Source organism: Maylandia zebra, linkage group LG17 (genome assembly GCF_041146795.1).
Source record: "Maylandia zebra isolate NMK-2024a linkage group LG17, Mzebra_GT3a, whole genome shotgun sequence".
Taxonomy (NCBI): Eukaryota; Metazoa; Chordata; class Actinopteri; order Cichliformes; family Cichlidae; genus Maylandia; species Maylandia zebra.
Genome location: NC_135183.1, coordinates 23,968,904 through 23,985,740, shown reverse-complemented (window position 1 = coordinate 23,985,740; position 16,837 = coordinate 23,968,904). Strand labels below are relative to the sequence as shown.

General features: G+C 37.6%; 1 protein-coding gene across 1 annotated transcript; it reads right to left on the bottom strand.

The window, feature by feature from the left end:
• Window positions 1-7,263: 7,263 nt before the first annotated feature.
• Window positions 7,264-11,277, bottom strand: LOC143413130 (uncharacterized). Its single transcript, XM_076875601.1, has 15 exons — window positions 11,269-11,277; window positions 11,023-11,106; window positions 10,851-10,906; window positions 10,564-10,752; window positions 10,286-10,426; window positions 10,101-10,166; window positions 9,869-10,000; window positions 9,653-9,776; window positions 9,411-9,562; window positions 9,206-9,305; window positions 9,000-9,076; window positions 8,709-8,817; window positions 8,552-8,609; window positions 8,227-8,384; window positions 7,264-8,145 (listed from the first exon to the last, which is right to left on the bottom strand). Exons 1-15 carry the CDS (start codon window positions 11,275-11,277, stop codon window positions 8,074-8,076), a joined length of 1,527 nt encoding a protein of 508 aa, XP_076731716.1. The 3' UTR covers window positions 7,264-8,073.
• Between the last annotated feature and the right edge of the window lie 5,560 nt (window positions 11,278-16,837).

Genomic DNA, 16,837 nt, shown 5'->3' with positions numbered 1-16,837 from the left:
GATCTTCTCCACAGCAGGGAACATCTGCTCTCAAAAGAGAGCAAGCCTTTCTGCAGAACATGTAGAAAAGCTAACTTTCCTGGCTATGAACAATAATCTCGTGTAGATTGCTATACTGACTATATAGTCCCAAAGTTCAATATAGTTGTTAGGACTGAGCACAAAATGCTATTTTGTTATATTTGTTTTCGGGTGGCTTCAAACTTGAAATTTCATTAAAAGTTTAATAAACTATCATCTTGTCTTTATTTTTAGTTTCACATACCTTAAACACTTAAAGCTGTAAGCTAATGATAGTTGTATAAGAGCAGATGCATGCTGCTGCAATAATCTGTACGTTTTACGTCCAATGGATGCATGATCTGATTAGTCGACTAATCGCAAGAATAATCGGTGACTAGTCGACTATCAAAATAATCGTTTGTGGCAGCCCTACTATTTACTATTGAATATAAATAATTTAATGATCTATACATGTAAATATGACATGTTTAAATTTTTCCATGACAAATACTGTATGTTACAATATGTTCTAATGTTTAAAGATTTACTCACTTTCTGTGATTATTTTTTTAAAGTACAGTTTTAAATGACACATGGAAATCAAACCAACTATATTTCTACAAATTTTTTTTTTTTTTTTTTAATTTTATTAGATGGATTGCTAAGTAATGCTTCTGGGATCATGCCACTTTTCAACTGTCAAATGCTGGAGCAAAGAGTCCAAGGCGAAAGTTATGATCCCATGCCCATCACTCATCCCTGGATACAATGAGCATATGGGAGGGATAGATCTCTCTGACATGCTGGTACACCTGTACAAGACCCCAGCCAAGTCTACAAGATGGTACCTGCCACTCTTTCGTTACATGCTTGATCTGTCCATTGCAAATTCCTGGCTGGTCTACAAGAGGGAATGTGGACAACTAAACCAGAAACCAATCACACTCAAAAGATTCCGCCTGGCAGTTGCGCATAGCTTGAAACAAGTCAACAAGCCAGGATCCAAAGTTGGCCGACCATCATCCAGCTCTCCACCACCACCAAAGAAACGATACACCCCAAGACCCTCACAACCACAGCCAGATGTGCGATATGACTGCTTTGGGCATTGGCCACTTCACTGTGACAAGCGAGGCCGATGCAATTACTGTCCAAAGGGCGTCTCAAGATGGAAATGCCAAAAATGCAATGTTTTCTTGTGCTTGAATGCCAGTCAGGAATGCTTTGCAGTGTACCACCAGAAGATCTAATCATCAAGGGTTATTGGTGAAGTTGCATGAACGGCAAAAGAAAAGAGCCAGAACTGTTTCAGTGTGTTCCCAAATTTTTCAGTGCAAAATGGCAATGGTATATAATATACCACCAGAATTTTCTGGAAAATAAAATAAAAAATGTTAGTGCTGTTCCAACACTACAGTGAAAAGTTTGTTAACAACAGGTCAAAAGTGAATTTGTATGTTTATGAATTTTCGGTAATTGCAGATCAAGTTTTTGATCAAATTTACAATATTTTTGTGTTTTATACATTTTGTGGTCTGTTATTATAATGCCCACTGTTGAAATGGAATCCAACAATGTTTGATGTTTTACTACCACAATAAAGTGGGTCAAACACAAAATTGGGTAGTTATTGTTTTGCAAAAGGAGTATAACCTTTACTTTTTTTCTACTAGTTATGTCTGTAGAACTTTATGTAGTTGTACCATAGAGAGACATCTCAACCGTTTGGTAGAGGGTAATATTTTAAAAACTATAAGGTGCGTATAAATTTTTTTTTTTGATTGTGATCATTATTGACCTAAAGGAATAGAAAATATGAACAAATAATTTTTTCATTGTATTTTTCTTGGTGAGGCAGTCAAAGGGTTAAAGCAGTTATGACATCTCACCCAATAAAGGAATATTTCATATATCAGTCTACTCTTCATTTTATCAGAAAGTTATCACAGCTTGTACATTTTCTTTTTGCACATATATGTAAGCATTGAGCCAAATTTAGTAATGCCAACATACTGTCTCTGATATATGATACATCTATATATACACTGTCAAAGAAACTTGTCTTTGAGTGACAATTTAAGGTGATAGGACATATAAATAAATGCAACTTGAATCTTTACTGAAGCTCAGTATTTGACACAGAGTTCAAACTCACTGCTGTAATAACTAATAATGATTAATATAGTAACTATAATATTGGCCATATTATAGTTACATTACCAAAGTGAGATGATTTTAGTCTCATGAACAACATTAGCTAATTGTTATTTACTAGCTAACCTTAAAATGACTGTTCAGTACAGAAATGAAGCCCAACAATCATGTTTTACAGTCCTGTGGTCTCAGCCTCAGATACCAATTACACAGAGCTCATGTAGAAACAAATGAACAAAATATATTCTCCTTCATTTCTGTCAATCAAAGCTGTATGAAACGTTTCCAGCTGTTAGTATCATGGTTGCTAGGCAACCTGGGCAGCGCACCGGAGGCTAGACGTCCCATTTCACAAGCCTACAAGCCTAGCACTTTCTGCCTTAGCGATATTTGAGTACGCAGCCCTTGAGGACCGTTGAGGCTGCGTACTTTAAGGCTGCAGAACCTGAATTGGGATACAGCCACTCTCGCACTTTTTTCCCGCTTCACTCCGCACAGGAGCCTTGTGCTTTGCGCTGGGCAGAGGGGGGAGGGGCGGTAGTTACACTCACAGTAGCACAGGAACAGAGCGGGAGGGAAAGAGAGCCAGGGACAACAACGTCAGATTAGAAAGGTTTAGTGATTATCCACAACTATTTTCAGTTGCGGATGATAAAAGGATTCAGAAAGTTTATTCCTGCAGGCCCATATGACAGAGAATGAGCATCTTCTTTTTGTTTTCATATTTATAATTAATTGTATTGTGGTTTGCAGTATTTTGTGTTGTTTCACTTTAAATTTGTTTAAAAGGAAAAAGCTGAAAATTTAAATAGTTAAAGAGTTGAAATGTAAATAGTTGTTTTTTGTTTTATATGATTTATTTATTATGTTTCATGTGGAGTGAATAAATAAAAGTATATTTACGGTGGCCCCTAGAGACAAAGCACGTACAAACTCCAAATCACGTAAAAACTCCAAAACACGTAAAAACTCCATAGCACGTACAAACCCCAAAGCACGTACAAACTCCAAAACACGTAATAACTCGAAAACACGTACAAACTCCATAGCACGTACAAACTCCAAAACGAGTACAATCTCCAAATCACGTAAAAACTCCAAAGCACATACAAACTCCAAAACGAGTACAATCTCCAAATCAAGTAAAAACTCCAAAACACGTAAAAACTCCATAGCACGTACAAACTCCGAAGCACGTACAGACTCCAAAACACGACCGGATTTGGTGTGTGGTAGTAACACGTAAATGAACTTTTTTTTTTTAATTATTTGAATATATATGAATGCCTGTGTTTAAATAGACAAACAATACACATATGCTTTCAATTGTGTAATTTAAGTGATCTAGGTAGCTCTGTTTTGGAAGTTCAGTGAACACTAGAAATGTGTTTTGGAGTTTGTACATGCTTTTTGGAATTTGTACGTGCTTTGTCTCTAGGGGCCACCGTATATATTTATATATAGTTTGTTGATAGTGATTTGAAATGTAAACAGGTTGAATACATGTCTGTGGCTATTGATGATTTAATGGAGTGTGTGACGGTAGAAAGAGTAATATAATTGTTAGTTGTATGTATAGGAGTCCTGGGACACTGATAGAAACATTCACAGATGTAGTAGAAGATTTATTGAGCAAGGTAAAGGGAAATAAGACATTCTGTATTTGCGGTGATCATAATATTGATTTTTTTTAAATGTCCAATCATAAGGCATCATCAGTTTTTTTTAGTTATTTTTTGGAAGAGGGTTTTACCCTCTGATTACTAAACCTAGTAGAATAACTGAAAAGTCAGCTATTTTAATTGATCATATTTTCATTAATTGCTTGGAAAGCAACATTATAAGTGGTCTTGTCATAAATGACATAAGTAATCATTTACCTGTTTCTGTTACTTTAGATTATAAAAGGACACGAAAGGAGGACGTGTGTGTGGACAGATATATAAGAATTAGAAATGATCATGAAATAAATAAGTTCAGGCAAGATCTTATGAAAGATTGGAATGAGGTTCATGTAAATAACGTCAGTGCTGCATATGAGGCATTCTTAAGTACTTATTTTGGTTTTGTATGAAAATCACTGTCCACTGGTATTATATAAGCAAAAGAAAAATACTGGTAAACCATGGATAACAAAAGGACTAGAAAATGCATGTAAAAAGAAAAATAAACTGTATAGAGATTATATAAAACTTAGAACAAAGCCTGCTAAAATGAAATATAAAGTTTATAAAATAAGTTAGTATTAATTATCAGAAAGGCTAAGAAAGAATATTATAATAAATCATTTTACAACAACAACAAAAATATTAAGGGTACATGGAATATCTTGAAAAAATATTGGGCAATAAATATACACCCTTAAATTTACCTACTTACTTTAATAAGAAAAATAAGGTCATAAGTGATATGAATTAAGTGGTAAATGCATTTAATTCTTTTTTTGTAAATATTTGGCCTAACCTGGCAAACTTAATTAGAAAACAGGATGATTCAGAATGGAATGACGAATGGAAAGGAGAAAGAAGAGTAGTACAGTATGTTTTTAGGGGAAATCACTGAAAAAGAAATCATAGCTATTGTAGCAAAATCTAAAAACAAGGCATCCACTGACTGTGATGGGTTAGACATGGTCATTGTAAAAAAGATCTTGGATTGTATAATCAAACCTCTCTGTTATATTTTTAATCTCTCATTTTATACGGGTGTATTTCCTGACTGAATGACAGTGGCAAAAGTTATCCCCCTTTATAAATCAGGAGACAGACATAGTTTTAATAATTATAGACCAGTATCATTGCTATCACAGTTTTCTAAAGTGCTTGAAAAACTCTTTGCACAAAGATTTGATAGTTTCATTGAAAAACATCAACTGTTAAGTGAAAGTCATTACGGATTTCGATGGAACAGATCAACAGCAATAGCATTAATGACTACTATTGAAGGCATTTCATCAGCAACACATAATAAATATACTATAGGGTATTCATTGATTTAAAAAAAAAAAAAGCTTTTGACACTCTGCAACACTCCATCTTGATTTCTAATTTAAGTACTTATGGTGTGAGAGGAATAGTATTGAACTGGTTAAGCAGTTATTTAGATAATAGGTTTCAGTATGTACAGTGTTTAGGCAATTCATCTGATAGAATGAAAATAGAAGGTGGGGTCCCTCAAGGTTCTGTTTTAGGACCAAAACTTTTTAATTTATATATAAACGACATTTGTGATGTGTCAAAAATGTTAAATTTTGTTTTGTTTGCAGACAATACAAATTTTTATTGTTCCGGAGAAAACTTGAAAGAATTGGCTAAAATTATGGTTATTGAAATGAAAAATTTTTTAAAATGTAAATAAGTTATTGCTAAATTTGGAAAAAACAAAGTTTATAATATTCGGAAACCGTGCAAGGGAGGAAGAGAGTATTCTCTATAGAGGGAGTATTAATTGAAAGAGTGACAGAATTCTGTTTTCTGAGTGTAATAGTGAATGACATGGAAAGTTAACATGGAAATCTCATATTGAACATGTTAAAAAAAAGTTGGCTAAAAGTATTTATATCCTGGGTAATGTAAGATATATATTAGATTACAAGACAATAAGAATATTATATTTTTCATTGTTTCTACCCTATCTGAGTTATTGTGTTGAAGTATGGGGGAATACATGTGTGACTAATATGAAACCATTACATTTGTTACAGAAGAGAGCGCGTTAAATAATGCATAATGTTAAATATAGAGAACACATTAATAGTTTGTTTATAAAATCAAACTTATTAAAAACTAGAAGATATAGTGAAATTACAGACATTAATTATTCAGAGCGTTCTCACTCCCGAGGCGTAACATGTCGACGTTTTGTCACGTCCCGCCCGAGACCTTCGGCGTTCTTATGGTACGCGGCGGGTTATGGCTGGAATCCAGTGCAATGACGCTCCTGCGGTAATAGACGTTCCAGCCCTGTATTCCAGCCCTAAACCTAACCTTATCCCTAGCCCTGACCATAACCTTATTCCTGACCTTAACCAGGACTTTAATGATGTTGAATAGCGTGTTTCTAAGCGATTTGAAGAAAAAGAGCAAACGTGTAGATTCAGTCCAGACGGTTCTCATATTTCCTCTTTTTTCCGAGGTCGTCATTTAGGAACGTGGTGGGTAGCCGAAAACGTAATATGGTGACAATTTGTCACCTAGCATAAAATGTTACGCTTTGGGAGTGAGAACGGGTTGAATTATTATGTTTAGGGCAAAAAATAAAACACTACCTCTTAAGTTACAAAGTTTATTTGTATTGTGTTCAGAAAATGGAGACGGCAGAAGGAAGTTTTATTTTAAGCATCGGTTTGCTCGAACCACACAAAGGAAAATGTGTCCAACAGTCATAGGCATAAGAAACTGGAATTGTCTCAATGATCATCTTAAGTGTTGTACAAATGTTTCTCAATTTAAAATCTGCTATAAGAATAAAATGATAAACTAATATGAAGAAGTTGAAAATACCGGAATTTAATTGTAGAAAAAATAAAATAAAATAATAAACATATATCAGAATCAGAATACTTTATTGATCCCTGGGGGAAATTATTTTTTTGTTACAGTGCTCCATTATAAACAAACATTAACAAGACAGACAATACGCTAACTAAGAATAGTACAATATATACATATACATAAAGTCAAGTATTAATAAATACCTGAAAAAGAAACGTGTAGTTGTAGCAGTAAACAGTGTGTATATAAACAGTGTGTATATATAAATAAAACCACAGGTTGGTTTTTTTTTGTACATTACTAATTCCTTTTGTGCATAATTTTATATTGTTGTTAATAATAAATTAATTAAAGCAACAAAACAACCTGAAGAGCTGGTTGGGAGCTGAAAGATCCGGATCTTTTTAGTGAGTCGCATGGACCTCATTGGACCATTTTACCAATGAGAAAAAGTAAATCTTTCATTCAGCTGTTGTTAACTGATCTTGACTTAGTTAATTAAACGTTGTAAACGTGCTTTCAGTGTGTCCTGTACATGAGTTCTTTTAGTAAACCACAGCACGGTGTGTTTTTTGAGCTGATGAAGTTCAGCCAAAACAAGAAACATGCAGCAGGGGACATTAACTTGTTAAAATGTTATAAAAGGACAATTAAAGATTTTCACCCTACATGGTTGTCAATGATCCAATGATAAATGAATAATTTGATCAAAAGTTCTATATGCTATTTCTGGAGGGAGTGCAGTGGAAATGTTGTCACTTTTGGACTTTGCTACCTGCAGCTAAATAATTTATTTAAAAGCTGCAACTGAATGAGGGAATATTTGTCTAAAAACTTAAACTGAACTAGAAGAGTAACAGTGCTCCAGCTTACCATCTTTACCTGAGTAAATCTGTTTGTTGAACAATCTAAATGGTTGATTCAGAAACTTCTGTGACATCAACTTAACTGAGACTCATTACAAATTTCACAAAACACAGTTGAATACTTTTATTATTTTTTATTAGATGTTTTTGTTGTTATGTTAATTTTAATAAAATTAAATAAATTATTTCTTTATTTTATTTTATTATTAATTTATTTGTTTAATTTTTTGTTGTTCCCAGAGAGCAAGCCAAACACTGGTCCTGAAAAGGACTATCTCTAGTAGATTTTAGTTTAACCTCCTAGGACCTGGCGTCCATATATCACATTTTGGGTTGTCTAGACCATTCATCAGGTCCCAATCAACCCAAATGGCACAGAGAAATTAAAAATGTGTGAACTGAAAGAGTTCAGGCCTTAGGAGGTTAACAATGTCTCTGACGATGAGACCAGTCAATGTGAGGCGACGGTGGCAAGAAAAAACTCCCTCCTGGAGGAAGAAATCTTAGGAGGGGCCAGGCTCTCTGGGAGGACCCTTCCTCCTAAGGGCAATACTTACCTAAAATTTGTCTGAGACGACTGTTGCTCCTTCCTTTTCAGCATGATGATGGCTGTAACTTGCTTCCACATCCTGTTTTAGAATGAAGACAAAACTGATGAACAAGGTAATAGGACATTTAAAAATTATCTCACTTCAGGATGAGCTTCTTACGTTTCTCTTGTAAAACAGGATGTAGGCTGAGTGCTGCTGTTCCTCAAAAACTGCACATCCGGTTGTGTGGAGCACCTGTGCATCATTATAGGTGAGCCAAGGATCTGATGTAACCTGCGGGCTCGCATCAGGATGCACGGAATTACAGATGTAGTGTCCTGAGATCACATTAAGACAAATGAATCCAACTTCTAAAAGTCAACTGATTCATGATTTGTACTTAGTGCTTCTTAGAACATCAAAAGCATTTGTGTGTGAGTCCTTCACTGAAAAGTAGCAAGCTCTGTTAAATCATTTTCTGTTTGTAACAAGTCAGTTGTTTTACCTGATTCTGTTCCTCCATAGTGACTAATGATGCTTATAAGACTGTAACAACCATCACCCTGAGAAGGAACAAATCCAAAGAGTGTTAGTTTCATAAAGTCTCACATCAGTGTGATAATTAAGCTGAATCTCTGAGATGTTCTGCAGTCTGTTTTTACCTGTTTGGATGACACCACCAAGTCCCTCTGCAGCCTGACGGGGTCATTCACCTTCTGAAGCTTGCAGGTTTTTATAAAGCCAAACCTCTTCAGGTGCAAAATGAGAACTCTGACAGAAAAGAAAAAAAAACCCAAGGTACAAAACAAGAATGAGTGACAAACACAAACCAAAGATGGGACAAAATGACTGCTCAAGTGTTGTCTTAAAAACTCTGATGTTTTTTGCACCACAGTTTGGAAACCAGGTCAGTCGATCAATTCTGATGTGACCTTACTCACCTCCTTACTCACCTTGGCAGTGTATGAAAAGACGGCTTCACTTCCGAGGTCGTCCCTCCACAATCACAGAGAAATTCTATTTTTTGTTCCTGAACAACAGCACAGAGAAAACAGGCTTTATGGTAGAAAAAAAATCACAACATATGCACACAAACACTAACAAAAAAGGTGTGTTAAGATCAGTGATACTATATCTCTACTGGAATTTCTGATCTTACCTTCAAGTATGTCTCTAACATGTTTTTAACAGACCCCTCTGGAACCAGGTCAAGAGACAAGCTGGTGAATTCCTCTTGGTGTGATGATTGGTGACCGCAGCTACACATTTAAGGAGTAACATAGTTAAAGTAATGATCAGGTAGGAGGAAAAGAGGTATATGAAAATGTTGCAATCAGCCCTGTGTTTCTGAATGACGGGCTTACCTCTTGCATGTCCTCATGTTTTCCATTTTGAAAACATGATGGTCTTCTACTGGGCAGGTATAACTTCGGCCCAGGAGAGCTGCTTTCCTCTTCAGGTGAGGTGAAAGGCTTTTGATCTCATTGAGGAACAAGGTTAGGAATTCATGAGCATCCTGAAAGAAAAACACAGAGGAGATTTAAAACAGAACATAAACATTAGAAAGTAAAGGAAAAAAAACAAAATGTCCAAATAGCTGACATACTTTCTGTGCACTGCCTTTGTATTCAGGAGCATGTTTGCTGAATGCCTCCTTAAAAGATTTTAGGCGATGTTTTTTAAGGCCATAATCTCTTGAATTATGACAGTCCCTGATGTCAATGAGCCTTCTGTAAAAAGGAAAGGGTAAACAGACATTTCTGGTGTTAGATATCTTTGCTCTTCAGCTTTTTGAAGAAAGTAGAAGGTTGACGTAGCACACCTTAAGAGCTGAGCTTCTGGGACTGCTCTCCACAAAGTCTCCTGATGGCTGATGTCTCTAATGAACTCGTCAGTGTTGAGCAGGCTCTGCAGGTAGGAGTTCATGTAGCAGGTGTTTGCAGTGTTTGGAAACCTGCCACACATACACAAAGTTTACAGTATCAGTGTAAAATAGTTCATTTTCTCCATTTTGACAAAGTGAGCTTTGGTCCTCGTGCACCACGTGTACTCACCCGAAGTGGTCCACAGTCTGAATTTTATTTTCCGTTATTTTTCCATCGTTCAAATGTTTCGCTACACTATTGCAAAAAGGTAAAAACACGAACACACAATTAGGAAAGATGTCAAGACGCTAAGCAGTGTATGTGCATGTATGCATGAGCTTTGAAGCTTAAACATTTTGACGTTTTTCTCTTACATGTCAACCACCTGCTCCCATACATGCTCTTGTTCCAGAAACTCCATAATCAAAGTGTCCCAACTCAGGTCTGATGGCTCACCATTTTCAGTGGTGTTTTTAACCTGGTGGGAACTTTCACCACCTTCCTTATGGGTGCTGCTGGATGAAGAAAGGAGTCAGGGATGCATAGCAAGCACAACAAGACAACAAACAAACATTGTCTCTCTGGAGAACAGCATTCAACCATCTAATGTTTATTTTGATAAGCACTCTGCCAAAATATTAAAAGCACTTACCTGGGAATGTCTGTAGTTTTGTCCTCGGGGCATTCTGGTTGTCCTGCTCGGGGGCAAATGACCTGTACTGGGTCCTCTGAACTGTTCGGTGGAGGCTGGACTTCCAGTTCTCGGCCTTCTGTTTCCAGGCAGTCTTCTTGAGGTGGTGCTGCCTCGGCAGGTGTACAGTCATGCTGCATGTTCTTTAATCTGCAAAAATATACAAAAGGATGTCAAGTATCAAATCTGCAACCAGAGGATCCCAAAAGAATTTTGCTTTAAAGTGAGAAGATTAAAGTTTCCCTCACTTGTCACTGATTTTATCAGGTTCCAATGTTGTTTCAGGAGCAACCTGCCTTTTTCTCTGTAGAAAGAAACCAAAAGACAGGACATAGCTGTGTGCTTCATTGCTCTTAATTTCTCCCATTTTATTGTGATGAGTAAATGCTTGATGACAGTGACTCTTTCCGTAAAACATACCTTCCAGAATTTGAAAATAGACCAGCGAGACTTTTTTTGTGGCTTTACAGTGTTGGTCTCTGCCTCTGTATCGCTGTCAGTTTCCTGTAGAGAACAAACAAACATAATGTTATTAAAAAAGTAAAGTCACTTAAAATGAACAAGTACATTTTAAGGAGAATATGCATTTCACGTGTTTTCTGTAAAAGCAAACCGAGAAACAGCAGAAGAAGTGTCTCCATTTTCTCTTCTTCCTTTTCTTTTTACCATTTTCATGGTTAGGTGGTGTGGCAGCAACAGAAGCCTCCGGACAAATTAAATAAATGATTTCTTCATTTTATTTTATTATTAATTTATTTGTTTAATTTTTTGTTGTTCCCAGAGAGCAAGCCAAACACTGGTCCTGAAAAGGACTATCTCTAGTAGTGTCACGGACCCAGTTCCAGGGATTCGGGAGACAAGTAGTGGTGCCATTTTCATAGTTAGGTGGTGTGGCAGCAACAGAAGCCTCCAGGATGCTGATGAGGACAAAAGTGTAAATGTTATTTTTCAAAGTGGAAATTTTTAACAAGGAGTACATCCTGGATATTGCAAAGAAAAATTAATAACTGTTATTGAATACCAAAATGAACAAAATCATGTTTCTTGGGGGTAACTGTGACCGAGGACCTGTCCTGGGGCAACCATATCACCTCAGTTGTACGGAAGGCCCAACAGCGCCTCTACTACCTGAGGAGACTGCGGAGCGCACACATTCCCAGATCTCTGATGTTGAACTTCTACAACTGTGCCATCAGCAGCGTTCTGACGTATGGATTTCTAGTGTGGTTCCCCAGCTGCACCAAGGCCGATCAGCAAGCACTCCAGCGGGTGGTGAAAGAAGCTGGCAGAATTATTGGAAGAAGTCTGCCAGAGATCAGTAATATCTTCCCCACTCGCTGTCTGAGGAGGGTGCACAGTATCCTGCGGGACCAACATCACCCTGCGCGCCACCTTTTCCATCTGCTGCCCTCAGGGAGAAGGTACAGGTCTATACAGGCCAGAACATCCAGACTGGCCAACAGCCTGTATCCACAGGCTGTGAGGCTCCTGAACTCTCTGCCCCCCTCTCACGGACAATAACCATATCCAACTTCTTAATAGCAATGAACTGGTCTGCATTGGTGCATCATATCTTTATTCTCTTCCCCCTCCTGCCCCCCACCCCCTTTCTTAAATAGATAACTATCATATCTGATATCATATCTCACAGTACAATAATATTGAATGGGTTGCATTGTTGTATTTTGTCATGTTTCTCAGGTCTTTGTCTGAATTTCTACGAACATTATTGCTAAGGATTGTCTTATTGCATTGGAGTCACACTGGGTTAAATATGTACACTTGGGTTTTAAGGGGTATTTATTATTTTCTTCTTTTTTGGGGGGTTGTATGGAAGCCCCAAACGCAATTTCATTGTTCTTGACAATGACAATAAATAAATAAATAAATACTAAAATACTTGTACATTTACACTCTATATTTTCAACTAATCTCTGAATCGATATAAATAATAGACAAAACTAGAAGCTGTAAAAATGATATAAACACACAAGGCGGAAGAAAAATAACAATAAAGGGGAAATAAAAGAGCTCACACTAAACCACTGCTATAAATATCTCCAGCAGCATTAAAGAGTCACACATTTCTTTACCTCTTTTGAGACGTAGAAGGAATTTCTGTTTAGAAACAAGAAAACCAACATCAGTAATGCCATAAAACAAACATACCAAGGGAGGCTCGTTTTAAAGTTTGAATGGTGGCTCTAGGCTAGTTAGAGTGGAAAGAGGAGTAAGTTGAATGAGGATTTGAAGGGTCTCCCCATTGAAATACATTATAAATCTTTGTTGAATAAAGTTGAATATTTAAAAAATATAAATGTTAAAAATGAGAAAAATAAAAGCACACATGTCCTAAAGAAGAGGAATCTAACGGTGGTTGAAGGGTTTTTCTAAGTTGAACGGTGTTGAAATAGTCAGAGTCAAAAAAACGTACAGAATACATAATAAAACAGAAAAATAATAATAAAGATTACTTAAATAGCATCCACACTAATAAATTTTGCTGTACCTCAACTGCTCACCATTTTCTGCTGAAGAAAGTGGATGGATGGATGGACAGACAGACAGATAATGTTATAATTTAGAAAGAAATTCTTATTGAAGTTTGGGTGTTTGGTTGGGTCTAAATATAATCATATTGAATACCAGTGTTCACATCCTGCCTTCTAAACAACACTGCTTTCTTTTAACTGTGATCACAATCTTCCTTAAGCTGAGCCAAATTGATTTAACTGACAGAACAATCAATTTAATCCAGTGAACATATTCTGGAGCTTTTGATCTTTACACAGCCTTCACGATAAGATATTTCGTCCAGATTTCAGCAGAAATTTAGACGCTCTACTAGTATATTTTGAAATAAATGACATAATATGTCACAATTATTACAGAAGGGTTTTCTTACCCGATGCTTTTATCACCTCCATGGCATCATGTGTCTTTGCTTTTTAAAAGGACAGTTGAATAACAAATTGATTTTGTTACATAACAAAACTATTGATTGTGGCCATGATTAAAAAGAAAATACAGACTGTCCAATGTTTTGGCGATTTATCCTTCCACCCTGACATCCTCCCTGCATGAACCCTCCCTGCAAGCAACATCAAACTGGGGATTTTTGCTCTAATGGTAAATCATTTTAACCAGTATGTGATCAGCCAACACGTCTGGTTACACCTCGGGAGTGAGAGCGGTCTGGATCAGCATGCACTACAGTTGACTAAAGTTACAAAAAAAAGGTGGTCGGAAAGTTGCTGACAAACCTTTCTTGCAAACAGATCAGGAATCTCTGATGTTGATGAATATTGCAGTTGAAATTCTTATCAAAGCATGGCGTAGCTCATTTGTATCCAATGTGTCCTGCAGTGTCTGTCCCCTGACACACTGGGTCATGGCATCTGTGGGAGGGATTTGTCACTGAGCTGTCAGTGAATGTTGGTTGTAAAGCAGTGAAAATCCAAACCACAACTGCTCGAGCCGTTTCTCATCACAAGCATGTCAGGTAGTGCCATTTTGTCAAATCCCCAGACCAAACCAATGTTTCCTAATGTTTCCTGTCTAAAAAAGTTAAAACTAACCACCGAGTGAAACACCCTCAGCATCCAGTATTCATTCAGCAAGCCACTGATGTCAAAGGATACCTTGTCTGCACTTTTGAGACACTGCTGGTTTCTAACAGAAAACCTGGCATGATAACCTGAAAATGAGCATTCGGTGATACACTGTTAAAGCCACATCCAAAGGGACTTTGCTGTTTAATCAGGTGGGTTGTGCACAGTGATAATGATGGTGATAAGGTGGGAATCTCAAAACGCAAAAAAGAAACAAATATAGCAAAAACAGCTGAAAACAATGCACAGATATCCTCGGGTGGCACACAGACTCAATCGAGTGTAAAACAGAATCCAGCAGAGTTCTGCAGATCGAATCTTTCTAGACAGGAAGTTTCTTCCCTTTCATGTGTAACTTTGTGAGTCTGTGCGTGTGTGTGGGTATAACTTAGACATTGGGAAATGGCTGGCCATCTAAACTTTAAAGGTGTCTGCTGTGTGTCCCTGGAATCAGAGCAGAGGTTGTTCCTTTTCAGTCAGAACCCCGTTGTCTCATGCGAACACACACACAGGCGTAGACAGAAAGAGAGAAACCAGAGGGACGGGGGTGTGATGATCACCCCCTGCATGCTCGCGAACAAGCGTAACAATGTGTGCACAAAGCAGGCAGAAAGAAAACGTGAAAATGCTTTTTGATGTGCTTTCATGACTACAGTTGTAATAACAGTCTCTGGGTGACAACAAACACGTTCACTTTTCAGGCAGTATAAGTACAGGACAAATCACTCAGTGATTTAAGGGTGACAAACTGTTTCATTAATGGTCATACTGGAAACAAGATCACATCAGGGGCTAGACATACAGTCACCAGCCACTTTATTAGGTATTCCTGTTCAACTGACTGTTAACGCAAATATCTAAACAGCAAATAACACACAACTCAGTGGATATCGACATGTAGATATGGTCAAGACAACCTGCTGAAGTTTAAACCAATTATCCGAATGTGAGGGGGGAAACAATGGTCAGATGGGCTGTTCTGATTATTTCAGACACTGCTTGCCTGCTGGGATTTTCCCACACATCCATCTCTGGGATTTACAGGATTTTTCTGAATGGTCTGAAAAAGAGAAAATATCCAGTGAGTGGGAGTTGTCATGGTCTTAGTCTTGACCCACTGTTTTTATGTTTGAAGTGTTAAATTTTTGTAAATTTTTAATTGTTTTGAGTTTTGTATGCATCTGTCGGGTTTGTTTTATTTTGATAGTCCATTGTCTCGTGTGTATTACGTTCAGTTTGCGTCCCTTACCCCGTTACGTCTTTTTTGTTCCTGCTGTGGTTCCCAGCTGTCTCGACTCCTCTAATCTTCCCCTTGTTTACAGTGGCTTGCAAAAGTATTCGGCCCCTTGAACTTTTCCACATTTTGTCACATTACAGCCACAAACATGAATCAATTTTATTGGAATTCCACGTGAAAGACCAATACAAAGTGGTGTATACGTGAGAATTGGAACGAAAATCATACATGATTCCAAACATTTTTTTACAAATAAATAACTGAAAAGTGGGGTGTGCGTAATTATTCAGCCCCCTGATTCAATACTTTGTAGAACCACCTTTTGCTGCAATTACAGCTGCCAGTCTTTTAGGGTATGTCTCTACCAGCTTTGCACATCTAGAGACTGAAATTCTTGCCCATTCTTCTTTGCAAAACAGCTCCAGCTCAGTCAGATGGGCAGCGTTTGTGAACAGCAGTTTTCAGATCTTGCCACAGATTCTCGATTGGATTTAGATCTGGACTTTGACTGGGCCATTCTAACACATGGATATGTTTTGTTTTAAACCATTCCATTGTTGCCCTGGCTTTATGTTTAGGGTCGTTGTCCTGCTGGAAGGTGAACCTCCGCCCCAGTCTCAAGTCTTTTGCAGATTTCAAGAAGTTTTCTTCCAAGATTGCCCTGTATTTGGCTCCATCCATCTTCCCATCAACTCTGACCAGCTTCCTTGTCCCTGTTGAAGAGAAGCACCCCCAGAGCATGATGCTGCCACCACCATATTTGACAGTGGGGATGGTGTGTTCAGAGTGATGTGCAGTGTTAGTTTTCTGCCACACATAGCGTTTTGCATTTTGGCCAAAAAGTTCCATTTTGGTCTCATCTGACCAGAGCACCTTCTTCCACATGTTTGCCGTGTCCCCTACATGGCTTGTGGCAAACTGCAAACGGGACTTCTTATGGTTTTCTGTTAACAATGGCTTTCTTCTTGCCGCTCTTCCATAAAGGCCAACTTTGTTCAGTGCACGACTAATAGTTGTCCTATGGACAGATTCCCCCACCTGAGCTGTAGATCTCTGCAGCTCGTCCAGAGTCACCATGGGCCTCTTGGCTGCATTTCTGATCAGCTCTCCTTGTTCGGCCTGTGAGTTTAGGTGGACGGCCTTGTCGTGGTAGGTTTACAGTTGTGCCATACTCCTTCCATTTCTGAATGATCGCTTGAACAGTGCTCCGTGTGATGTTCTTGGCTTGGGAAATCTTTTTGTAGCCAAAGCCTGCTTTAAATTAGGGCTGCCACAAACGATTATTTTGATAGTCGACTAGTCACCGATTATTCTTGCGATTAGTCGACTAATCAGATCATGCATCCATTGGACGTAAAACGTACAGATTATTGCAGCAGCATGCATC

What these genes read in the sequence shown, in the direction of transcription:
- LOC143413130 (XM_076875601.1), bottom strand. An exon ending in CCAGAAGCTCAGCTCTTAAG is followed by an intron (nt 9,777 to 9,868) that starts GTGTGCTACGTC and finishes TCCTTTTTACAG; the next exon opens with AAGGCTCATTGACATCAGGG. An exon ending in AACATGAGGACATGCAAGAG is followed by an intron (nt 9,306 to 9,410) that starts GTAAGCCCGTCA and finishes TTAAATGTGTAG; the next exon opens with CTGCGGTCACCAATCATCAC.